General features: G+C 36.4%; 1 protein-coding gene across 1 annotated transcript; it reads right to left on the bottom strand.

Moving 5' to 3' along the window:
- Positions 1-4594: 4594 nt before the first annotated feature.
- On the bottom strand, positions 4595-25362 carry dennd3b (DENN/MADD domain containing 3b). The gene is made up of 23 exons (XM_073847563.1): positions 25208-25362; positions 24585-24825; positions 24217-24332; positions 21685-21803; positions 21193-21304; positions 20928-21047; positions 20500-20718; positions 19448-19563; positions 18929-19084; positions 18746-18842; positions 18568-18671; positions 18215-18396; positions 17599-18123; positions 15791-16044; positions 15540-15710; positions 14266-14395; positions 14073-14180; positions 10422-10561; positions 9902-10065; positions 8497-8636; positions 8242-8354; positions 6923-7060; positions 4595-5588 (listed from the first exon to the last, which is right to left on the bottom strand). The coding sequence occupies exons 1-23, from the start codon at positions 25289-25291 to the stop codon at positions 5385-5387; spliced, it is 3753 nt and encodes a 1250-aa protein (XP_073703664.1). The 5' UTR covers positions 25292-25362; the 3' UTR covers positions 4595-5384.
- Between the last annotated feature and the right edge of the window lie 2566 nt (positions 25363-27928).

The raw sequence follows: 27928 nt of genomic DNA, 5'->3' as shown, positions 1-27928 counted from the left end.
TCCTCCCTCTTGCTCTCACTCTCGCTGCTGCTAGTGATGACCAATTCGCGAGTGAATCATTACGTTGAACCGATTCTTTTGAATCATTCTGTGGAACTGACTGTGAGTGGCATGATAACCAAACAACTGCACATTTGAAACCTTCAAATGAAACACATCTTTACCATTACATCGTTACATTTTATAGTTAGGTCTATACATCTAAATACAACAACATTTAACTTGATAAAGCAGAGCAATATCCACCTTTTTTCCAAAAGTGTGCGCAGTTATTTGTACATTTTATGGGTTTGGCTTCCAGTCTCATTCGCGTCCTGCTATTTTTAACTGCACAGAACTTGTTTTGCTGCTTGATATTGCAAATAGGTGTCTTACTGTATAACTTAATGTATTATTAACACAATGGTTTGTAGTACAAACAGTTTTACTGTTTACTGCACTTCTCATTATTTCCCTATAGTGGCTAATGAACCGGAAGTCTCACCCATAAGCTTACTTCCACGTTGCAGAAAAATGTGGATACGGGAATTTCAATTATGTGCTGGTGGGAACTCTTTGGAATGATGACTCAAAAGAATCAATGAATCGATTCATTGAAAAGAACGTGTCAAACGAACCGATTTGCTAAATGAATCGGGCTTCCCAACGCTGGCTGCTGCAAATCTGAATTGCACTCTTCAATATGGCTGACTCGACCTTAGGCTACCCAGCATTCATAATAATATTAAGTGATGATTTGCATTTGTAAAAAAAAAAAAAATAAGCTAGGCATGTGTTCATTGTGATTCACTTGGAAATGTTGCCCCCAACAGTGAAAGAAAATATCTTTTTGCATCACACCCACTTGACCTCATAAGTATGACACCGCGGTGTACTTGTCAACTTTATCCAAGAAATGTTTCTTTGACATCAAAACTAATAAGTTCCATGAATCAACTGACTGTTATTTTTTTGCTGCTCAATTATACAAATTCATTCTTATGCCACGCACAGCAACTCTGAAAGCATTTATATATGCTGCACGCCTACACACACACACTCCAGGGACTTGGGGACAGGATGGATGTGTGCTGGCTTTGTCTTTCAGACACATCCCCAAAATTCCTTCCAATGACGTCTGACAGTTAGATGGCTGACCCCAGGCTCAGAATGTTACACATCAGCCAATCACTGCACTCTGCATGGGCGGCAGAAATCCAGCCAAGGGCCCTTCTGCAAACACCTCCAGAGCGAGAGGGGCTTATCCGGAACAGCTCCATGTTTATTAAGTCATATTTATTTGAATATTAAAGGCAAACACTGACTCCAGATCAGTATTGCTATAATAAGGTGTGACGTTAAATAATGTTTTTTCAAAGGAGAAAAAGGCTGATCTAGAAGATCCTAGAAAAAAATAGTACAAAGCAAAATTTATTTTTCTCTTTGTGAGAAATTATAATTTGTAAGAAAAACAAGCCTGTTTTTCTAAAAAAAAAATTTTTTCTTATTTATGAATAAATACAGTTGAGGTCAAAAGTTTACATTCACCTAGCTGAATCTGCAAAATGTTAATTATTTTACCAAAATAAGCAGGATAAGAAGGACACTGACCTGAATAAGATACTTCACATAAAAGACATTTACATATAGTCCACAAAAGAAAATAATGGTTACATTTTAAAACAATGACCCTCTGTTTCAAAAATTTACATACACTTGATTCTTAATACTGTGTTGTTACTTGAAGGATCCACAGCTGTTTTTTTTTTTTTTTTTTGGTGATAGTTCATGAGTCCGTTGTCCCACAATCCTTCAGGTCCCACAAATTCTTTGGTTTTTCAGCATTTTTGTGTATTTGGACCCTTTCCAACAATGACTGTATGATTTTGAGATCCTTTTTTTTTACACTGAGGACAACTGAGGGACTCATATGCAACTCTTACAGAAGGCTCAAACGCTCACTGATGCTCCACAAGAAACAAACGATGCATTAAGAGCTAGGGGTGTACACTTTTGAAAAGAATGAAGATGTGTACAGTTGTGGCCAAACATTTTGAGAATTACATGAATATTGGAAATTGGAGAAGTTGCTGCTTAAGTTTTTATAATAGCAATTTGCATATACTTCAGAATGTTATGAAGAGTGATCAGATGAATTGCATAGTGCTTCTTTGCCTTGAAAATTAACTTAATCCCGAAAAAAACTTTCCACTGCATTTCATTGCTGTCATTAAAGGACCTGCTGAGATCATTTCAGTAATCGTCTTGTTAACTCAGGTGAGAATGTTGACGAGCACAAGGCTGGAGATCATTATGTCAGGCTGATTGAGTTAGAATGGCAGATTTGACATGTTAAAAGGAGGGTGATGCTTGAAATCATTGTTCTTCCATTGTTAACCATGGTGACCTGCAAAGAAACGCGTGCAGCCATCATTGCGTTGCATAAAAATGGCTTCACAGGCAAGGATATTGTGGCTACTAAGATTGCACCTAAATCAACAATTTATAGGATCATCAAGAACTTCAAGGAAAGAGGTTCAATTCTTGTTAAGAAGGCTTCAGGGCGTCCAAGAAAGTCCAGCAAGCGCCAGGATCGTCTCCTAAAGAGGATTCAGCTGCGGGATCGGAGTGCCACCAGTGCAGAGCTTGCTCAGGAATGGCAGCAGGCAGGTGTGAGCGCATCTGCACGCACAGTGAGGCCAAGACTTTTGGAAGATGGCCTGGTGTCAAGAAGGGCAGCAAAGAAGCCACTTCTCTCCAAAAAAAAAAAACATCAGGGGCAGATTGATCTTCTGCAAAAAGTATGGCGAATGGACTGCTGAGGACTGGGGCAAAGTCATATTCTCCGATGAAGCCTCTTTCCGATTGTTTGGGGCATCTGGAAAAAGGCTTGTCCGGAGAAGAAAAGGTGAGCGCTACCATCAGTCCTGTGTCATGCCAACAGTAAAGCATCCTGAGACCATTCATGTGTGGGGTTGCTTCTCATCCAAGGGAGTGGGCTCACTCACAATTTTGCCCAAAAACACAGCCATGAATAAAGAATGGTACCAAAACACCCTCCAACAGCAACTTCTTCCAACAATCCAACAACAGTTTGGTGAAGAACAATGCATTTTCCAGCACAATGGAGCACCGTGCCATAAGGCAAAAGTGATAACTAAGTGGCTCGGGGACCAAAACGTTGACATTTTGGGTCCATGGCCTGGAAACTCCCCAGATCTTAATCCCATTGAGAACTTGTGTTCAATCCTCAAGAGGCGGGTGGACAAACAAAAACCCACTAATTCTGACAAACTCCAAGAAGTGATTATGAAAGAATGGGTTGCTATCAGTCAGGATTTGGCCCAGAAGCTGATTGAGAGCATGCCCAGTCGAATTGCAGAGGTCCTGAAAAAGAAGGGCCAACACTGCAAATACTGACTCTTTGCATAAATGTCATGTAATTGTCGATAAAAGCCTTTGAAACGTATGAAGTGCTTGTAATTATATTTCAGTACATCACAGAAACAACTGAAACAAAGATCTAAAAGCAGTTTAACTTTGTGAAAACTAATATTTGTGTCATTCTCAAAACTTTTGGCCACGACTGTATATTTTTCTTATTTTTCCTAAATATATTTTTTTCATTTAGTACTGTCCTTCAGAAGCTACAGTCTAAATTGGCCGTAGTGAATGAGTGTGTGAGTGAATGAGTGAGTGGGTGTGTCCCAGTACTGGGGTTGCACTAGTTAGTGCACTCTCAGGACTGGGTTGCGTCAGGAAGGGCATCCGGCGTAAAACATGTGCCAAATCGGCTGTGCAGATCACTCCGCTGTGGTGACCCCTGATTAGAAGGGAGTAAGCCGAGAGAGAAAGAAGAAGAAGACTGTCCTTCAGAAGCTACAAAAGACACATCCAGCATGTTTTCCAGAAGACAAAATAAGTTGTAATAATTTCCCTGATCTTCAAATTCAAAACGTTTTCAACCATTGGCTCCTAATGCATTGTGTTTTCTTCTGAAGCATTTGAACCTTCTATAATAGTTGCAGTTGTCCTCAGTGAGAAATCATACAGTCAAGATTGGAAAGGGTTAAAATAAACAAAAATGCTAAAAAACCAAAGAATTTGTGGGACCTGAAAGATTTTTCTGAAGAACAGTGGGCAGTTTAACTGTTCAGGACAAACAAGGGACTCATGAACAACTATCACTAAAGAAAAAAACACAGCTGTGGATCATTCAGGTAAAAACACAGTATTAGGAATCAAGTGTATGTAAACTTTTGAATGGGGTCATTTTTATAAATTAAACAATTTTTTTTCTCTAGTGGAGTAAACATCTTTCATGTGAAATATCATGCATTTTGTATGACCCCTTTTATTTTGGTAAAGTAATTAAAATTTTGCAGATTCTGCTAGCTGTATGTACAATTTTTACCTTAACTGTACAAATGTACCCCCCCCCCATTCTCATTATTGTTAAGTAAAAATACATTATTTCAATTATATACATTATTACTTATAATATTTAAAAACCAAGGGAATTATTACTGTATTGTACTGAATTTATTCTTATTTTAGTACAAAAACAGTTTGACGATATAATTAAATTACTACAGTAATATTTTTGCATGCAGTATTGAGCATTTTGAAGGGGAAAAAAACCTGAGACTACATACAACCCAGGGATTTCTGTGTGAGATTCCCCCTAAAACATTTGAGATGTAAAATAAATACAGATCTGCAAGAACAAAAACCGAGATAGTAGTGTATATCAAAGAGGGTTTCATACAATCTTACAAGCCAATCCAGAGACACCACAGAGACTGGCACACTGTTACACAATCTACTCATTATGGCTGCAGTCCATCCTCAGGCAGTGCTGGTGTTTGGACCTCAATTCCCTTTGATCCAGGGCTTTTCAGGAAATTGTCTACATGGCAGCTCCACAAACCTCACCCGATTCTATATTCAGCTTTCTTGGAATAAGAACAGCTTTCAAAGGTCTGAGATATCAGAGAGATATATATATATCAGAAAGATATAATAAACTGGTATTTATATTTTACCGCCACAAGACTTTGCATATACTCAGGCTATACAAAAATATATTCCCACAGAGACTCCTGAGATCTGAGCATTCTTAACATAGGACTATTTGTAGAGGAAAAAAAGCCTTGTAGTAGTTGTTTCACTCACTTATCTAAAGTATTTGCAATCTTCAGGTTACTTTAGTTGGTCCTCACAGTGCCATCATTGGATAACTACAATCAAAACCATTATAAACAACTCTGCTCACCAAAGCCTGATGGGATTATATGATACTTTTATAGGGCGACTGTGTATACCACAGTCTATGGTGTACACAAGTCACACATCCTGATGCACCTGTTTGTGAAGCTGATACCTTAAACGTTGTGTCAGCTTGTTTAATCTACTCTCCAGATGGCAATTCTGCCGTCACGTTTTGCAGAGCCGCTGAGTATGTATCGGTCCTCTGCCGAGAAGAGAGCTTGAACAGTGTCTTCGTGGGCCTCAAGCTCCTTCTCAACCTTCAGGCTCTCAGAGTCCAACACAAAGATCTTCCCCACAACCTTGCTGAGGCCTGACCCACCACTGCAACCAATCCAGACCTAGAGAAAGAAAAAGAGGGACAACATTTGCCATAATGTTCTCATTTCATCTCATTTGAAATCACACAAATGAAATCCTCAAACAAACAAAAATACATTACATTACTGTTCAAAAGTCTGGGGTTTGTTTAGTTTTTTTAAACGTTTCTGAAAAAAATCTCTTATGCTCACCAAAGTTGCATTTGTTTAAATAAAAATACAGAAATATTGTGGAATATTTTTAAACTTGAAATAACTGATTTCTATTTAATTATACATAATTTATTCCTGTGATGGCAAACCTGAATTTTCAGGAGCCATTATTCCAGTCTTCAGTGTCACATGATACTTCAGAAATCATTTTGAAATCATCATGTTCTATTGCAGCCATATGAATGAACAGTAGTGAACAGTAGTATATGTGGCTATTGAGAAAATGTTAGTGTAATTGATTTTAATTAATCTATAATTAATTTATGTTTAATCATAATACATCAAGGACGTCAAAACGTACATTATTTTACCAAAATAAGGGGGATCATATAAAATGCATGTTATTGTTTATTTAGTACTGACCTGAATAAGATATTTCACATAAAAGATGTTTACATATAGTCCACTAGAGAAAATAATAGTTTAATAGTTTAATTTATAAAAAATTACCCAATTCAAAAGTTTACATCCATTGATTCTTAATACAGCTGTTACCTGAACACAGTTGTGTTTTTTGTTTAGTGATAGCTTTTCATGAGCCCCTTGTTTGTCCTGAACAGTTAAACTGCCTGTTGTTCTTCAGAAAAATCCTTCAGGTCCCACAAATTCTTTGGCTTTTCAGCATTTTTGTGTATTTGAACCCTTTCCAACAATGACTGTATGATTTTGAGATCCATCTTTTCACACTGAGAACAACTGATGGACTCATATGCAACTATTACAGAAGGGTCAAACACTCACTGATGCTCCAAAAGGAAAAACCATGCATTAAGAGCCGGGGGTAAAAACTTTTGAACAGAATTTTCTTATTTTGCCTAAATATAATATTTTTTTTTTAATTTAGTACTGCCCTCCGGAGGCTGCAGAAGATCTTTAAATTAAAAACTATTGTTTTCTCTTGTGGACTACATGTAAGCATCCTTTATGTGAAATGTCTTATTCAGGTCAGTACTCAATAAACAATAACATGCATTTTGTATGATCCCTGTTATTTTGGTAAAATAATTAATATTTTGCAGATTCTGAAAGGGGGGTGTAAACTTTTGACCTTAACTATATCATAATAACCTTTAAATATGTCACTTTGAATTCTAGTATGTGTTGTGTGATCATGGAAAATCATGTAAGAGGTAACATCTTACCTGATCCTTTACTCTGATCATACAGGTGACCCCACTGCAGTTGGGAAGTGTGACCCGATTAGGTGGTTTGACGGGGTCACTGGAGTCCCATATACAAAGTTCTGCTGAGTCTGTGAAACTTGTCCAGATCTGTCTTTTCTATAAAAAACACATAACAAGAGCCTGAGATCATTGATTATATCTAATTGCATTATAATTTTATGGAATTCACACCATTTAGTGGCATGGCTGACCTCTCTGACTGTCAGGGTGTCAAATTTTTTGTGCAAACAGCATGAAACAGCAAAGGAAAACTACACACTAAAACAGCATAAAGCTGCTTTTATTAGAATAATAAATAAAGATGTGTAACTTAAAACATGCATTTTATACATTATAAATGGGTCTTCATGTATAAAAATATGTAAAGTGATGGCCAAAAGTATTAGAACACTAGTATTTTCACCAGCTAAAACATGATTTTAAATCAGTTATTTCTATCTTTTGCTGTAGTGTGTCAGTAGAAAATATCAGTTTACTTTTGCAAACATTATTTTGCCATTAATTGTAATAATCCAGTGAGATTTTTGTTTGCACAAGGAGTCTGACAACATCCAGTGCTACACAGAGATCTGATCTCATTATCATCCAGTCTGCCTGGAATGACATGAAGAAACAGAACAAATTGACACTAAACACAGAAGAACTGTGGCAACGTCTCCAAAATGCTTCAAGAAACCTACCTGCAAATCTACATTTTTAAAAGTTTTAGGCACTTTGTAAAAATGCTGTATAATGAGAATGCTGTCAAAAATAAGTCATAAATAGATTTTATTGATCAATTAAAATTAACATTTGGTGTGACCATCTTTTGCATTTAAAGCAGCTTTTGCCCTAGGTGCACTTGTGCATAGTTTTTCAGGTAGCTTTGCAGGTATGTCTCTTGAAGCATCTTGGAGACGTTGCCACAGTTCTTCTGGATTTAGTCTCAGTTTGTTCTGTTTCTTCATGTCATTCCAGACAGACTGGATAAAGATGAGATCAGATCTCTGTATGGAGCACTGGCTGTTGTCAGACTCCTTGTGCAAACAAAAATCTCACTGGGTTGTTACAATTAATAGCAAAATGAATGTTTGGAAATGTAAACTGATATTTCCTACTGACACACTACAGCAAAAGATAGAAATAACTGACTTAAACCCACTTCCAGCTGGTGAAAAAACTAGTGTTCTAATCATTTTAGCCACCACAGTATATGTATTTTAGGATTGGGGATCATCATATTTAGGGGTCATATTTGGTTACAGCGGATACTGTGAGTGGACCATGAAGATACAAACCTCCATAAGCAGTGTAACCCTGCTAAAGGATGTGGTTTTTACATCATCTGGGAGGGAAATCTTACAAAGCAGAGTTCCACTGGGACTCAGCTTCATGACGCAATCCCTGGCACCTTCACAAGCAATAAACACATGCTATATTTAGATTAAGTAATGTATATATTCAGATTAACCTCATTATTGTCACTATCCATCAAAAAAGCTTCTAGCTTACAACAGTTTTAGACAGTTTTACCAAGCTGATGATAAACTTACCACACCATAAGGAGTCATTGTAAACTTGAATAGACTGCAGTCTGTCACAGGACAGATGAAACTGCCTCTTCACCTTCAGAGAGGGGACGAGCCAAACGATCACAGTGCCATCTGCACTGCAGGAATACACCTGCGCTTGGCTTGGAGAACACATCAAAATGACATTTCTTTATAGTGCAATGTCTTTTCTCAACCACAGCTGTCAAATATACAGAAAATATCACAAACAATGCTGCCATCTGCTGGTGACACTTTTAATTGTATTTTTAGAGTAAATTAGATTTATCTTTGGTTTTAATCTATCTATAATAAACATAGATTATTTAAATGTATAAATAAATGAAATATATAATTAAAATGTATGTGTGTATATGTGTGTTTAATCATATATCTATATACACCACCAGTCAAAAGTTTTTGAACAGTAAGTCTTTTAATGTTTTTAAAGAAGTCTCTTCTGCTCACTAAGCCTGTATTTATTTGATCCAGAATACAGCAAAAACAGTAAAATTGTGAAATATTTTTACTATTTAAAATAACTGCTTTCTATTTGAATATATTTTAAAATGTAATTTATTCCTGTGATCAAAGCTAAATTTTCAGCATCATTACTCCAGTCTTCAGTGTCACATAATCCTTCAGAAATCATTCTAATATGTTGATTTGCTGTTCAAGAAACATTTATTTTTTATAATTATTATCAATATTTAAAACAGTTGAGTACATTTTTACAGGATTCTTTAATAAATGGAAAGATCCAAAGATCAGCATTTATCTGAAACAAAAAGCTTTTGTAACATTATACACTATACTATTCAAAAGCTTGGAGTCGGTATAAATTTCTAAATTATAGAAATTATAGAAATTAATACTTTTATTTGGTAAGGATGCTTTAAATTGATGAAAAGTGATGATAAAGACATTTACAATGTTACAAAAGATTTCTATTTCAGATAAATGCTGTTCTTCTGAACTTTCTATTCATCATAAAAGCCTGAACAAATTCTACTTAGCTGTTTTGAACAATAATAAAATTTTCTGAGCAAATCAGAATATTAGAATGATTTCTTTAGGATTATGTGACTAATGATGCTAAAAAAATCTGCTCGGGAATAAATTACATGTTGAAATATATTCCAATAGAAAACAGTTATTTTAAATAGTAAAAATATTTCAAAATTTTACTGTTTAAAATATAGGCTTGGTGAGCCTTTTAAAACATTAAAAACCTTACTTTTCAAAAACATTTGACTGGTATCTATAGATAGAATATAAAACAAAGTATTATAATATGTATAAGTATTATAATAAATTCTAATAAAATTAAATAAAATGTATAAACATTAATAATATTTATTACACTGGGGTATTGTCCTAGTGTATGTTGTTACTGTCTAATATTCACCTTGATCTGTTCTCAGTGTTCAGTTTCTCCAGAGCGAAGTCTGTGACCTCTCCATGGTGCTCAGTCAGCAGTTTATGACACAGCATACTGCGAGTGTTGATTATATAAATGACGTCCTGAGAACCAATCCACACCTGCTCCTGGTCCAATCCCATCATGCAGTTCTGGGCACAAAAAAAAGACTGCTGTGTGAAATCTGTTTTTGAAAATTAACTTTAATTTTCACTCTTCCACACATCCAAAAACCATAGGCAGAAGTGTAAGACACACTGAAAAACAAGGCTGCAACAAGACACCAGACCACAAGGTGGCATCATCAATACACAATATACTGGGGCAAAAGAAAAAGGTAAAGATCCCTTAGGTCTCTGTTACTTCAATAACACATTCTCACGATTGCTGTGTCAATAAATGGATTACTAAATAAAACATCTGATATTGCTGATATAAACTCGTTTTTATAATCCTCAATATATTAAAGAAAATTGCGTAATCTAAAAATCAAACAGAAGTATCTTACCAGTCGAGATTCTCCTAAATGAATGCAGTTTTGCTTCAGGGACCAACTGACAGCATCAAACACAACCACTTTTCCACAGCTGAGAGCACACCAGAGCTTGGGGTTTCCATCCACATCTCTATCTGGGAAAGTTAACTGGCCTGGAAGAAGTTGAAAAGTTGAGTATTTGAGTATTCGATTTTTAAAATCCTCAGTTGCTTTTTGCCTGTGTCGAGTAATCGGCAAAATACTGGAAGAGGAGCATTCCACATATTAAACCCATTTAAAAACCAAAAGCATAATGCTATTAAGAATTCACAAACACTACGATTTAGTTATATAAATAGATGCGATGCATGTTTAATGCATTCATTATTTACACATGCCTGGCTGTAGGTTACATAGAGCTCTGTTTACAGAAAATGTTGTGTAAGATACTTCAATGACAGGAGGATGAGGTGTTTGGTAACACTTTACTGAGTAGATGCAACACATAACAGAACATACAACTTCAGCCAGCACCTAAACTAAAGTAATCTGACTAGAACTTCCCCTTTCCCTAGTGAGTATCACTAAACATGCCACTCCCTGTCTTTGTTCTCTTAAAGAGGTTTCACTTATTGCAACATATAGTCAATACACTACACCCCTTTTCCTCAGGCCACAAAATCTTTTTGAGGTGTGATGCTCTCTTACAGGGTATCTCCTAGAATGAGGGGACTCTAATATGCTCTAAGCCCTGGTAATCTCCTCCCTAGGATTTTCCATCTCCAATGCTGGTGGCTGTAATTTAGCATTTCAGTACTGAAGGGTACTGGTAGATAGACGTGTAGCCTTCTGGCCCGGACCCGGATGGGCTCCATGAGGGTGTCACCCTGTCTAGCAGCTGATCAACGTGCCGTCTGTGCACTTGCCCATCACCGGTTCTGACCTTGTATGACAAGGGGCCTGTGACATCAGTAATGACCCCCTGCGTCCACTTATTAGAATCATTGGTGTAACTTCTCATGTACACCAAGTCATGTGGCCTAAACTGTCTAACAGTGCCGGGGCCCTTTCCAGCATTCAGCTCCAGCTTGCAAAGCATATCTTCTCCATGGCCAGGATGCAAGCGATCCAGGGCAGTGGTCAGTTGCCTATTCATGAGCAACTCAGCAGGACTTTTTCCAGTTGATGAATTCGGTGTGATATTTTGTGACAGCAAGAAGTGAGCCAGACGGGTCTGCCACTCAACCTTGGTGATGCGAGACAGGGCCTTTTTGGTTGTTTGCACCATACGTTCAGCTTGGCCATTTCGAACTTGGATGATAAGGTGTTGTAGTGACGTGACGAATGCCATTGCGGTCCGCAAAATCTTGGAACACTGAGGATGTGAAGGCAGTGCCATTGTCTGAAACTATGAAAAAAGCAGCCTCAATGTGTTAATAACTGCTGACAATGACATAGAACTCATCAGGGATACCTCCAGCCTTTTGCTGTGTGCATCAACCACTATGAGGAATACTTTGCCTTTGTTCAGTATCACAGTGGCCAAATATGTCTTCTGCATCCCTTTTTTTGATCTGGCAGTTGCGCTGAAAACAGGGTACTCATTTTGTTGGTCATGAGTTACAGTGTTTGTAGGTCATTCTGCTTTGACACCGGCTGCCTCCTTGTTGTTACTTGTCTTGTCTTTGTTAAACACACTTGAGCAATGTGTCCTCTTTTTTTTTACAATAATGGCATACAGCAGTGGAAAATTTACAGTCTTATGGAAAATGTTGGCCGCCACACCTGTAGCATGGTTTGTCATGGTTTTGATTTTCACTTTGTGTGCTGATGTGTGCGTATGGGCTGCATAATGAACTTCATCTTTAGGCAGTGATTCATGTTGTTGCTTACGAAGCAGGCGAGCATTTAACAATGCTGTTCCTGCAGCTAATGCCCTTTCTTCTGCCCTTTCTCCTCTTTAAATGTGAGCGTTTGTTCCACCAGAAGGCATCGTTGCAGCCCTTCATCTAAAACCCCGCATACGATTCTATCATGCAGCATAGCATCTAACTGATCCCCAAAAGAGCAGTGGACAGAGAGACGTCGGGAACTCTTTACTGAAGAAATGCAACACAGAACACAACATACAACTTCACGCTGCACACAGTTGAGGTTTGGCAGTGCGTTCCAGGAGCGGTGCGTCTGCAGTACAGCTTTTGTTTCCGCTGGACTGATGGAAAAAGTAGTAATTACACCATAAATACACCATAAAATTAAAGTAACTGCCTGTTTTTTTCTCAAAAAGAGTTTCATGGTCGGCACAAAAAATAATTTTGGCTGGTGAATTTTCTCATGTCACTGGTCATTGGGAGGTGTGGCAAAAAAGTTAGTTTTAGGCTAATGCATCGCAAACGCCATCTCTGCATGTTGTTGTGAGTTTGGGTTTATTCTAAAGTTTATCTGGCACTACAATGTGCACTATTTCATCAGATTTGTAAGTTAATCATTTATAAACATACGCAAACACATGATACATGATTATCTTTCTAAAAATACCAACAGTTCATCGCCATTTCAAAATAAAAGTTTAAACCCTCATTCACACCCTCACAGTTTACACGTTTTGATGTCCACATATTAAAAAAAATGGCTGTAGCTTTTATATCATAAAGAAATGGCCAAATATTAAAGATTAAGTGGACATTTGAATCAAATGTTTATTCAATATTAAACCAGGATTAGATCATGCAATAAAGTGTAAAAACATTCGTCAGGCCGTTGGTGCCCTCTGCAGGCATTTGTTATAATGTGTAATGCAAATTAGCTTTGTTGTTTATAATACATTATGTAATTTACAATTACTTGCTTTACTTACTTTATTTGAACTAATTGTTATTGCCTCATTGCTAATATCTATGTATTTTAAGTCATTGTTCATTTAGGTCTATTTTTATTACTACAAAAAAAAATATATATAATTATCCGATTACTTGATTAATCATCAGAATAATCGACAGATTACTTGATTATCAGAATAATCGTTAGTGACGACCCTAATCCAAATCAATACTATAAAGAAAAATAATACTAATTAAAGCTGACAAACAAATGTACTGCTATTCTGGGATCTAAGCACACTACCAGGCATTGTAACATTCCTTGACTACATAATTTAATTTTGCTACATCCTCCAAGTCGAGGGTTAAATATGGGTTATCTGAAGGCTTTTAAGTAGGGAGTATCTGGAGTAGCATTTAAGTCAAATCTCCTCACTGCTCCCCTTGTTTCTACTCAACAGTTCCACAAACACTAATTGGACAACTCAGCACATTGAAATTGTCATGTGACACTGCCAGAACAAACAGGCCGAGAACTGTACACATTGTACACACTATACACAAGAGAAGAAATAGTTAAATAAAGATGCTTCATAACATTACGGTTGAACCACTAATGTCACATGGAGTATTTTAACGATGCCCTTACTACCTCTCTGGGCTTTGAACATATCAGTTGTGTTGCTGTCTATGCAGGATCAGAGAGCTCTCGGATTTCATAAAAAAATATCTTAATTTGTGTTCTGAAGATGAACTAACATTTACGGATTTGAAACAACTTTAGGGTGAGTAATTAATGACACAATTTTCATTTTTGGGTGAATTATCCCTTTAACTGTTTCACAAAATACTCCTGCATTCAGACCTGGAGTGTAGAGCAAGGCATCGACAGACTGAGGGTTCGTCATGTTCTGGGATGGATTGATCTTGTGTTTCAGCGCCTCTGCTGTGGGTCTGGGGATGATTATCGGGACTGGGGGAATAAAGACAAGAGACCTTAATACAACTGTGTTGTCTTTATCATACAGTTGATCTTATAGGTAAAGAGTGAGACAAACCTTCTTGTCGCTGCTTTTCATAATAGGCCAGTTTGGAGGCAGCACATACAGCCTTCTGTGACTGTACACAGCCCACCACTGCATCCATAAGCAGGACATTGGTCAGTGCCTGCTGCACATGCTGGGGGTCCTGATAGACAGAAGAGATCACAGATCACAAAGTAAAGTACTTAGTGCATTTGTGGTTTAAACACGCAATGATCTAGAAAAAGAAACAACAGTGAACTCCTCAAACAAAAAACTAAAAAAGAAACAGAAACCTGAAACCGTAATAAAAAAACACACACATTGAACAATTAAAGGATGTGTTTATCTAATGGAAGGAAATGGGAATGAACTAGGAGGGCATATTAAAACATGTATGTCATTGTCAAAACTTGCATTGTTTTGACAACTGTAGGTAGACGCCCTAAACACACCCTGTTACCGTTAGAAACACTGAAAGGCTGGAAACCCCGCTGGTAAGTTTTTTATTTGCTCCAGGACAGATTTATGAGCTAATATAAATAAATTACTTTTTTTTAAAAGTGTAATTTCTATTCTATTATTAAAGGATTAGTTCACTTCCAGACATTTTTTTCTGATGATTTACTCACCCCTATGTCATCCAAGATGTTCATGTCTTACTTTCTTCAGTCGAAAAGAAGTTTTTGCGGAAAAAATTCCAGGATTTTTCGCCATATAGTGGAATTCAATGTTGGCCAACAGGTTAAAGGTCTAAATTGCAGCTTCAAAGGGCTCTACACGATCCCAGCTGAGAAATAAGGGGCTTATCTAGTGAAACGGTCATTCATTTTCTAAAAATAAAAATAAAACTTATATACTTTTTAACCACAAATGCTCATCTTGCACTAGCTTGACTTCACACATTATGTAATCACACTGGAAATGTCACGCGTGATGTAGGTGGAAGTACCGATCCAGTGTTTACAAAGTGAATGTACAAAGAAAGTCAAATGCCCATTTTTCAACATGATTACGTAATCTGTAAAGACCCGTATACGCATAGCAGTGATTAAAAAGTATATAAATGTTTACTTTTTTTCCAAAATGACCAATCGTTTCGCTAGATAAGACCCTTATTCCTTGGCTGGGATCGTGTAGAGCCCTTTGAAGCTATAGTTTGGACCTTCAACCCGTTGGCCACCACTGATGTCCACTAAATGGAGAAAAATCCTGGAATGTTTTCCTCAAAAACCTTAATTTCTTTTCGACTGAAGAAACAAAGATATGAAGATATGAACATAGATACCATTTTAGCTAAAAAAAGATACCTTATGGTTGTCTGCCATCATTCTTCCTGCCAACATCTCCTTGACCATCAGGTTCCACAGTTCACACTCCGATTTTAAATTAGCCTCAAATATTTCTTGTCTTAGGCTGTTCTTGATCTTTAGAGATGGGATCCTCAAAAGTGAGAATGAAGCAGCAGAGATCTTTACTTCCTGAGTTCACAGGATTCATACGGTTACAAACACAAACACTAGCTTCTCATTTCCTCTCAAGTAATATTACAGGTATATACCTCAATGTCCCTAAATTTGGTAATCTCAACATATCCATGTCTGCATGTGTTCAACAGAAATAGCCTCTTCTGAGTCATGGCAATTTTTCCAACACCATAACTGGTCTTCACAGAGCTGGACAGCTTGTACACACACTCATTGTTGTCTAGGTGTTCCAAGACTTCAACAGGCAGGTCAATGTCCTGTGCTTCTGCCTGTTTCCAGAAGGTATAAAACACTTTGAACATCTCTGGATTAATATGCTTCGGCCCACCTGAGAAGAACAATCATGACAAAATATTTTACATAGTATCACAATAAATAGCAGACTATTTGTATTTTTCATCTCCTTAAAACTTTGCACGCTTGTTTAGATTCACCTGTCTCATGTGCTCACCAGGTTTCGTGAAGTTTTGAGTTTCCTTTATAAGATTTTGGATAAATATGGACAGACCCCTTTTCTAAACGACCCCGTTATAGCCTCCCAAAACGTAAATTTCAATACTTTTTTGATAATTGACCTAGAAAGTCCAGAGAATAGTACTCCAGTGTTTTTTTTCTAGACTAAGCAAAAAACCTAGGACTAGTTGGCAAAAGTGCTTTTGACATCTTCTCAATCATTTAACAAACTATTTGATTCACAGCAGCAGTTCTAGAGACAAAGCTGTCCGGAATAAGGAGTTCTATCACATGATATGAATATCGCGTGTATGTGGGAAAAACCGAGCAACGCACAATTGTTTACGCCCCCAGTGGCCGATTTCTTTAGAATTTCTCTCAGACCTTTGAGGCTGTGAGTCGAACAGGTCCATGAGTTTCGTTCCAATCTGCAAACTTCGTCGACCATGTTTTTTGAGATACGCAAATGTCCTTATGGCACTTTGGACCAAGACCGTGCCCACATTATCATGTTGAAAGAACAAATGGTTGCACAGTTATAGCTATTTTTATGTTTTCCCCCTCTAATAGTGGCACCAAGTAGCCAAGCTCTGCAATTTTTTTCCTGTGACCTTAGATTGAGATTACACGTAAGTGTTCTGAGTTTGGCGAAGATATCTCATTCCATTCAGGAGTTATTAGCATTTTACTAAAAGTGGCTCTGCCCCTTTCAAACGTTTTGGCGTTCCTTTGCGACGGAGAGTCGAAACCTTTTGATAAGTTTGATAATTATTCATATTCACTCTCCAGAATTTTTATGCACTAGATTGATTCTGATTGTGTAAAAATTCCAGTGCCCCCATCAGTTCAATTGGGGTGAGCCTTGGTCACGTTGTAGGCAGTATGAGTACTACCATCCCTCCAAGTTTCAAGTCTCTATGACTTACGGTTTGGTCTTTTAAGGTTTGCTGAACATTAAATATAAACTTTAAATGAGCCTTAGAAAATAGCAAAGGCCATTCAAATGTACACATGGAGAATTATCATGCTCAAATATCAAAAATAGGCTGATACATACCAAGTACTGACCAAAACAGATAGTTCACCCAAACCCGTAAGACCTTCATTTATCTTAAGAACACAAATAAAGATAGTTTTGATGAAATCCGAGAGCTTTTTGACCCTGTATAGACAGTATTCACTTCTATGTTCAAGGCCCAGAAAGGTAGTAAGGACATTGTTAAAACAGTCCATTTGATAGAAGTGATTCAACCTTAATTTTGTCAAGCTACAAAAATACTTTTCGTGCACAAAATCTGTCTATGTAGGATCAGAAAGCATCATCAAAAATATTTTAATTTGTGGGTAAACTATCCCTTTAAAACCATCGACCAAAATATTGCACATACCTAATGGTTTTATACAATGACACACTACAGCTCAAACTTACCAACAGTGAGAGCTTCAAACAATCTTTTTGAAGTTGCCATGTCCCGCACAATACCAGATTGCTGAGTGCACTTCACAAACTCCTCCAGCTGCATAGGGGTCTTGGGAAGCTCAAACTTTCTCACGTGACAATCTGATTCTACATGCTCACTGTTTTCATTCTTCTTCACCTGACAGATGAGCCATCTGAGCTCAGGTCTCTTCTCTGCCTGGGCTCTCTCCTCTATCTGCAGAGAGTCTGCCAGTGTCTTCACCAGCTCGCCAGGAAAAATCTCAATATCTGTTTTGTAGAGGTTCTGGAAGTCACTGAGGGCATCCAGTCGCTTAGAGCACAGCATGTTGATGAGCCCGCGCAGGTAAAAGTATCTTGCTAGCAGGAAGGAATCAACAGCTGGGCTGGCTGATATGGCTTTGTTCAGCTGGAGGATAAGATCTCCAAAGTAATGAAGTATGTTGGTGAAGTTCAAGGGAGAAGGGAAATCTGGGAGCTGGAAGTTCTTGACTGGCCTGACTGGAGTAATCATAGCTTTTGGGAAAAGGAATTTCATAAAGATGATTAATAATCTAAATACAAAACTGAGCTGTGCCAATGAATTACAGTACTGCGGTTCTCTTACACTTTTCAGGAAGGATCTTAGTTGGAGACAACTGTTTGAGGACATTCAGGTGTTTCTTGTTGTCTAGGTCAGGGAGACTTGAGCCCAGACGTTTACTCAAACCGCTGTCTAAAGAACCATTTCGCAAAATCTTTATTTCCTTTATGGTGGGTCTGCGAGAGTAATCCAATGATCTACTCAGTCTACAGAAATGAATAACAATTTTTTTGTTACAAATTATTCATACTTTATACATAAAATAAACTGTCACTCCTGATTAATTTATTGCATCCTTGCTGAATAAAAGTATTAGTTTTACAAAACATTTTTTATTATTAATGTGGAAAATCTGTTACATCACAGCTTGAACTTACCTTTTGTCTTCTGTCTGAGTATTAAGATCCATTTGGGTGAATTTATCTATTTTTCCATTCAAACGTTCTTTCAAGAAGGAGTGGAAAATGTGTGTTTCCAAGACCTATCATGAATAAAAATCCATCAGTCATGCAGTCAAAGGTTGAAGACCAGACATATTATTAACTGGAAAATCACCTTTTTATAAAATGGTTGGTCTTCTGGCTCCCTGGTCTTTAGAAACTCATCGGTGTTAAAAACTCTGTGTTCGTGATTAAGGTAATCACTGACATCTCTAGAAAAAAAGCATTATTTTTAATTACACATGTGTAGAAGATACAAAAAAGTCAGTTCTAGTTTTCTTCACATGCTTTTACAAACCTAAACATGTTAACGATGAGCTCCAGGGTGATGTTTTGTATATCCAAATTGAGACTGTGTTGCCATTGTCTTCTCTGCATCCGCAGCTCATTAAGATTGCAACAGCTTCTCTGATGAACCATTTCCAGGTCATAGTGTAATTGAAGACCTTTCCTTCTACATTAAGATCCAAGGGAAACAATTACAAATCTGACAAAAACTTGACTGTTAGAAACCATAAAGTTTAAGTTTAGAATGCGCCATCATTTATATAATTATTGTACTCGTAAATCCATTACACATGAATGGATTGGAGGTTTAGTAAAAGATTAACTTCTTAAATTGACAAAGAAAGCTGATGATCAGCATCATGGTACCCATAAAGCCTGATTGGACTGTTTGGATTTGTCGAGTTTGTTCAGCTACCATCATGGTACAGGCCCCTGGTCTCACCAGCCCGCTCTGATAATGTGAGTTAATTATTATCTTGTATATTTTGAGAGTTAGCAAGACTACATTTCATGGTTAAATATTTCTTACCGACACTTGAAATGCTCAGCAGCTGCCTGCGGGGTGTCTGGGACATCAATGTAATGACAGCCAGAGCAGGACACGGTTCCCTCATCAATGTTGATCAGAATCAGGTCATCAGTTAACTGATAAACAGACAATGATTTCACAGATTACAAACCACAGAAGTTGACAGGCTGCTGATTTAAGAAAAAACATGAATTTCTCAACATATTAAAGTTAGCTAGGGATGGTTTCAATTAAGATGAAAAAATTCAAAAACTGCAAAAATTATGTTTCTAAATATAAAGGCACCTATACACAATCATACAGTGTAAACTATATCAATCGTAATATTAAAAATATATTTTTTTATTAATTATCCATTTTTAAATTAATTAATAAAATTAATATTAATGATTTAAAACTAATAATTTGTTTAAATAATTGACTTTTATTATTATAATAAGGTTGGTATTGTATTAAAGCTAGAGCTGCACATTCTGGATAAACTCAGAATCACATTTTTTTTTCAAATAAAGATCATGATTCTCTCATGATTATTAACTGAGCAAAATAACATGTCATTTACAAGAGGTTGCGACAAAATATTAATTGCTGCAGTCTATTTAAAATGTTTAATTAATTTGAATTAATATTAAAAAAAATGTTTGAATGAATGATTCAATGATTCACTCGTAAATACTTGTTTCATTACTGAATGAATCAGCACCAACTAAAGCCAAAAGAAATGAATAAATATTAGGAAAAACATAGCTAATTACACACACACACACACACACACACACACACACACACACACACATATATATATATATATATATATATTAATTATAATATAACAATAATAATATAATTATATTAAATATTAAAGTATTATAAAATATGTAAGTGTTTTATACTAAGTTACATTTTAATACAGAATAAAAAATATCATCAATAAAAATAATCAAAATAGTTTTCTCCATTTAGATTTTCCCAGTCCCTCTATCACCCCACTGTGGACCCCAGTTTGAAAAATCCTGAACTACAGAAAAACTAAATGAATTAATAGGATTTACCTTGGCAACTTCCTCATAGTGGCTGATGTGGCATCCCATGAGGAAGGCAGTTGGTGCCATAACAAAGTCAAGCATCTGTTGGGACAGTATAGGCACCAGTGGGTGCTGCCAGTGCAGGGGCCAAATATACAGCATGAAACATTCTACGATCAGAGTCAGTTTGGCCCAGTCCGAAGAAAAGAACACCATACGCTGCTCTGTGAGTATACTGGCTATAATCTGCAGAGGAACAGAGACATAAAACACTTTTACAATGTGACATGGACCAAAACTTTCAGTAACATTTTTGTTTAATCAAAAAGTTCATCTATTTAAAAAGAACCTTTAAAAAATGATCTAAAATTGACTGGTTGTGATTTCCAGACCGTCTGTGTTTACTAAAACCCCCTAAATTATTGTTGAAGTCATCAGCATTTATAATGTGAAACCTGCAGCAGCTCTCTGGTCTTGAAGCAGAGGAGCGGGAGATGTAAGTCCAGGTCAATAACAGGATGATTTTTATCTTCTCTGGATGGAAGGACAATCGTCAGAGGTCGTAAGTTGAACACCTGACATGAAAATAATGTAAATATACTTCACTTATATTATGTATTTTGTCTTAACATTATCCCATATCATAGACTTTTTCACATCATTACAATTTTATTTCAGTTTGCTGACTTTGCCAAACTTTAGAGGCCTAAAAGAACCCACCACATACAGCTGACCAGGAGGAGGAACTGTAACTAGAGCCAATTTAGCAGAGAACTCCTTCACTTGCTCTTCCATATCAGCCATTTGACAGATTTTGAGCTGACCTAAGAGACTGCGGATGGGAAAACGAAAACTTAGGAAATGGAAGAAAAGGTGGTGTGTGTCATTTTGGATGTTAAACTGCTTTCTCCTATATCAGTTTAATATGCAGAGACAACTATGACAGACAGAAAGTTGAATTCTCTGAAAAGAGTGAATACTGTGGCTCTGAAGTGATATCAAAACAAGCTCTGTTAGGAATTTCGTTTGTAGTTTCCTACTTAATTCAAATTATGCAAATAAATGTGTTATGGGTGTGTTTCTTATGGGATAGACAGAATAGCAGAATATAATACTGTTAATATATATGTCTTGTTATATATTCTCCTGTCTGCCCAATATTTTCTTGCTTTTCAATATATGTGAATAAATATCTTGAATCTTGACTCTTACCTAGACAGACAGTCCCTGAGAGCATTGTAATATGGGTGTTTTGATATAACACATATTGCATAAGCAATGTAGAGTCGTGGAGACCTGTACAAGTGCCGGTGTCCATTCTGCATTCCTTCCTGTATAACAGGGTTTAAAACGAAACGTCTGAATGTCATTGCCCTTAATCAAAACGGCATCCAAACACCACTATATAGTCTGGAAAGTACACCCAATTGCAATTTTATTTTCACTAATCAAAGGTATCGGTTTTATTTTGCAAAATAAATTTTTGTTTTACATAAACATGAGATGTTGCCAAAACTATATCTTCTCTGGAACAAATAATAGATTAATAAGACCAAAGACATCTCATGTTTAACCACTATAGAGACATCCGAGTCAGCGGTAAATTCCAGAAGATCTGGCCGAGGTGAGACCGCTCTCGGGCGGGTTTTATGAGCTGAACAGCCGTTGACCATCTAGATTGTGTGTCCAAAAATGGCAAAGCAAATTTTCAAATACACGTTATCTTTATAACCTTATACAGTGCCTTGCAAAATATTCATACCCCTTCATTTTTTCACATTTTGTTTTGTTGCAGCATTATGTTAAACTGCTTTAAATTACTTTTTTTTCCACATCAATCTACATCTCATACACCATAATGACAAAGCACAAAACAGGTTTGTAACAACTTTGCAAATGTATTAGAAATAAAAAACTGAAAAGATCCCATTGCATAAGTATTCATACCCTTTTCTGGGACACTCAAAATTTAGCTCAGAAGCATTCATATTGCTTCTAGATTTAAATTGCTTTAGAGTTAAACTGTGGCAAATTCATTTGAATGAGTATGATTTAGAAAGGCACACACCTCTCAGAAAAGGTCTAACAGCTGAAAATGCATATCACAGCAAAAACCAAGTCCTGAGGTCAAGATAACTGCCTGTAGAGCTCAGTGACAGACTTGCGTTAAGGCAATGATCTAAGGAAGAGTTCAGAAAAAATCTGCTGCATTGAAGGTTCACAGAAGCATTATCCATAATGGAAGAAGATACAAAATGTGAACAAAACAAAATGTGAAAAAAAAATGAAGGGGTATGAATACTTTTGCAAGGCACTGTATCTTCAAAACCTCTTAAAACTACATTCCGTGACACAAAAACAGTAATATTTATAAAATATATACTGGATTTGGGCATCTGCCATGACGCTTTAAGAAGTACTGCAAGCGGAGTGATATGATTACAAACTGTGAAGCAGCTGTTGGAGTTCTGATATTGCTCTAATATCACACTCAGCCAATCAGATTCGAGGACCAGAAAAAACTGTTGTATAAATATGAATGAAGCATGACTGGACAGAGCTATATACTATAATGTGATGGGACTTATGATTCTGGTGCAGAACATGTCTGATGTCCTACTTTGTCCTAGTATGACCTAAAATGTCCTACTTTGCATAAACAAATAGGGCATATTAAAATGTTACTATTTTTTAACACATATTCAATCCACAACATGCAAAACAGTAAGAAAAAAATCTATAAATGAATTGGTTAAAATTCTGTAGAAAAAAACATTTGCATATTTCACTGTAGTCAGCAGAAACATACACTTTGCATTCAACTTTGGATAATTAGTCAATGCTTTTATTTGCCTTCATTTTTTTTTTTTTTTTACATTTTGCTAATTCAAGCACAGTAACTGAAATAATGTAAGTATTAGAATAAATAGGAATAACTGTTATGGCAATGAAACAAAGTTTTTCTTCAGCAACTTACATTCTACTCATAAAGATAAAAATGCATGCATTCTTGGTGATCACTGGTAATATATTTATACAACAGGTCTTTCTGGTCCTTGAATCTGATTGGCTGAGAGCAGTGTGATATTCTAATGATATCAGAACTCCAAGCGTTTCACCGTTTTTATCATTCCGCTTGCGGTATTTCTCACAGCGAGCACAACGGCGGATACCCAAATCCACAATAATTTTATAAATAATACCGTTTTTGTGTCACTGAATGTATTTTTTTTTAGATTTTTAGCAATCAAATATGTGGTTTGTTAATAAAGATAACTATTTGAAAATTTGCTTCAACGATTTCAGAGAACCCGACAGCAGCCTCACCTCAGCCAGTTTTTCTGGAATTCACCACTGGCTCTGATGTTTCTATAGTGGTTAAATTATGAGATGTAATTTGTTTTGGGTAAATCTAACAGACAGTATTTTGTCTCATATTAATTTATTATTTATTCCAGAGCGAATAGTTCTGGCTGAAGGCAAAATTTCATCACGTTATATTTTATGTAATTTTAATGCTGTATATCAGAGCTCTGCCTTTGTACTTTTGACTGAATTGCCTACCAACTTTTATGATGACTGTTGTCATTAAATATTATTATTCAATAAACAACATTTTATATAAATAATCACAGCCATATCTCACAGCTACTCATGTTTAAGAAAAAGTAGAGCACTTCAGAACACGTGATCTGTCAATACACAACCATAATGAGAGGTTATCCCTGTAAAGAAGAATCTGACCTGTATTGATCTAGAGAACTGGAGAACTACTCCATGAGACTGGTTTCCAAACATGTCAGTGAAGACTAGGAAGTGAAACTGTTCATCCTTTTGGTCCTTAGTTATCTGAAGCCCACCTGATTTAAAAGAAAGAAAGAAATGTTAGTCCAATCGAATCATTCTAAATTAATGGTACAGCTACTGTGACCTAAACTATTTCACATTTACAGTATGAATTGTGCTGACCTTTGTCACCTTCTACAGACATGTTATACTTTTTCTCAAGTATTACACAGTAATGTATAAATATCTACATGGAACAGGGTTGCAGCAGATGCACTGACATGATTCAATAACCACTCAAGCTTTTGCATGCAAATTTGTTTCACCTGGAAAGCAGAGTTGTGGCAGAGCCACCAGATCCAGGTCTTTGGGAACACGAACATCCTCTGTGGTTTCTTCTTTGGGGTTTCCAGCCTTAAAAACAGGCTTATCATTTTTCTTCTTAATGAAGAAGTTTCTCACAGCTGGTTCACTGAGACTCTCTTTAGACACAAACTGGGGTGCATGGACCTGCAAAACCTCGGGATCGAGCAGAGGCAAAGGACTTCCATTCACCTGCAGCAAAAACTGGACACAATGCTTTTTTAAGATCACTGATATGTAAACTGAACATGAACATAATGCATTTTTTTGAAAGCAATATTCAGGTGCAAAAATAAAATGATGTAAACTTTTGCACCTTTCACAAACAAATTGCCCTATGAATCACTATGGCTTAAAAAAAAAAAAAGAGTATTTCCTTTAAAATAACCAGATTTTAGCTTTTGAATAAAGAGTTAACTTGAAAACGAAAACAACATGCACCGAATCAGGAATTCCATCAGTATATAGCTCTAGACCTGTCTCATCATGTTTGATTCACACATTGTTTTTGAATAAAGAGATCCAGTAACAGCGGTGCCTTACACCTCATAGTTTAACAAAGACTCACAAAATGATATTATTTTACCTGGGACAGCTCTTTTAGTTTATCATTTGCAGGTCCAACAACGACACACGCTTCCAGGAATCTTGAAGGCAGACCGTCTGCCATTGGGAATCAACAGGATCGGCACTCCTCATAAGATCTGTGAAAAGAGAGATCAGAGAGAAGAAAATACACATATTCATTTCTATGTTGTTTGTAGAAATCTCTTGTTGTTGCAAACTGAAATCCGAAAAAAGTAAAACATTTTTGCAAAGATGCAATATATACATTAACAACTCAAGTCAGGGATAACACAACAGTGACAGGATGGCATGGTTGTGGCGACAAAGAAACAAAGAAAGTTCCTATTACAGACCACTAATAAAAGATGTGTCACTAATCTCATTTTCCTCTTCTGGGAATTTCTTGGGTTAAATTTGACTCGTGTGTGCCGCAAAAATGAAATTTCTATATGCAAAAAAAAAAAAATCTGAACAGCTTGAAGAGCTCAGACTAGAATATTTGAATAACTAATGTGGGACTTCTTGAACTATACTATTTTAAACAAACATTAAATCCACAACTGAAACAACATGGAACACACTGTAAAAATATAATCATATGCAAGCTAAATTAAATATAAAAAGTCTGTAACAAAAGAGCTAACAAAAACAATTGAATTTGAATATTTTATCTAAATTTAACATTTACATTAACATTAACATTTTTGCTGATTCAAGCACTATAACTGTAATAATACATTTTAGTATTTACCCTAATAGGAATAACTGCAAACACGTTCTCTGTGAACAGATAAATATTCTTAAAGTTGTTATAAAGGCTACGGCGAATAACACCGTGAGGAGTTAGCTTCTAAGTTTATAGTCTTATCTACACATGTAAATGCCCATACTTTCTGAAAAGGATAAGAATGCACGCACCTTTGTTGATCACCGGTATTATGAAAGTGAAATTACGCACGGGACAGGTGGAGAGACGAAAGAACGGGACACGCTTCACGAGCAAAGCACGCGATCTGCGCTTGCGCGCTACAGTCAGCAGACACTACATGTTCTCAATGACCAGTGCTACTTTTAACATGACAACATAACACATGTGGTATGGTAGAGCAAATCCTCTCTGGAATATATAAATGTATTAAAACCACCGTAGGGAGGGATATTCTCTTTTGTGACCCATTAGCCTGCTTTGCACCATCCTTCCTAGCTACAACCTGTCCACATACAAAACCTAGTAGAAGTTAGAACGAAAATGAAATACTGCTTTATTTATTCCGAAACAGAAGTCAGCTAAAATGTGATTTGTAGGCTATATTATTATTCATTTCACCATTTACAGTAAATGTACAAAGGTAGCCTAAGGCACTGTATTTCCTAATCACATTTCCTCAAAAACATTAAAGATAATGTGCATAAAATTATTTTATTCAGAAATGTCATGTTTGTGATTTTTTTGTTGTTTGTTAATACGTTATTTAAATTAATAGGCCAACATTCGGAAAGAGGTGCAGTTAATCGCTGGGTAAACACACCATACCTCAACGTCGACACTCCCGTTTTTCCCGAGAGTTCCCCGTATTTCACAACTTCTGTTCACCTCCAGTTTTGTTATTTATCCCGGGAAACTCTCGTTATTTGTATAGCCTAAACCTGGTTATACAGGTTGCCCAGTTGCCATATATTGTATGAAACGCATCCTAATCACACAATCGACACATCATTCAAATTTTAACCCATTTGTGACTTAAACCTTGCAACCTACAACCCAGTTGCGCTGGTGATATCTGCGCAGATAGCAGACACGGGAAGTTGAGTCAAGCATGGCTGGTAGAAATGGGAGAAGTCTCGGGTGGTGCTCCAGCAAAAATAAATAATGCCTGCATGTCAATTTAACAATAGCTAGACGAAAGAAATTCTACATTTTAATTCTTTTTTATTTATTTATTTATTAAAAATGTAATATTGAAAAGCCATCGACAATGCCCACATCTTTTGCAAAGTTAGCCATTTCTGTCTTCATCACTAAGGGACCCCAAGAGGTCTGTATCAGATTTAATTCCATGAAAAGTCTTAAATTGTACAACAGAAATCTTAATTATGATTTTTAAGGGGGATAGAATGATGAGAATTTAGATATAGCTTATGACTAAACTTAAAAAAACTATGATTTAACCGATTAAATATGAGTGCTGCTTTGTGTACCGCGCACTTACCTGCTATATTTCTGCCATTCCGAAAGCGCCACCTGCTGGCAGAGAATGAATGAACATTCTTCAAAACATCATCTTCAACCGAACAAAGAAACTCATACAAGTTAGAAACAACTTAAGTTGAGTAACTATCCCTTTAACTATATCCTGTTTTTTCCCTATGCTTTACAATTGTTATATCCCTTTTCCTTCTAGCCTATACTATTATGGACAATGTTGAAACTTATATAGAGTGTTTTCACGACGTGTCTACAATTAGCCATATTGGCAGCCACTGAATCTAATGAAGCTTGCATATTTTGCTGATTTGAAAGTTATAACAAATCAAGGAGAAAAATGTCTAAATAACAAAAGGCATTTGTGGTAGGCCAAACTGAATTAGGATTTCCAGGGCAAGAATCTTGACAACATTCGTGTTTGTTCTTATCATTTCCGGTCAGGTAGGTGAAATATTAAGTTAATATCTTTGATTAATACTGCTTGTAACTGTCTTTAGCATCTAGTAACTTTAGTCTGTCAAAATATTGTGCCCT

This window comes from Garra rufa, chromosome 9, assembly GCF_049309525.1.
Source record: "Garra rufa chromosome 9, GarRuf1.0, whole genome shotgun sequence".
NCBI lineage: Eukaryota > Metazoa > Chordata > Actinopteri > Cypriniformes > Cyprinidae > Garra > Garra rufa.
Note: the sequence above shows the minus strand (reverse complement) of the source record. Positions and strands in the feature narration are given on the sequence as shown.

Excerpts from the sequence above, each read along its gene's own strand:
- dennd3b (XM_073847563.1), bottom strand. The coding sequence starts at position 25,291 with ATGGCAGACGGTCTGCCTTCAAGATTCCTGGAAGCGTGTGTCGTTGTT. Across the intron at positions 14,396-15,539 it reads TGATGGCAGACAACCATAAG|GACCCCCAGCATGTGCAGCA; the intron begins GTATCTTTTTTT and ends TCTGTCTATCAG. Across the intron at positions 5,589-6,922 it reads TGATCAGAGTAAAGGATCAG|GTCTGGATTGGTTGCAGTGG; the intron begins GTAAGATGTTAC and ends TTCTTTCTCTAG.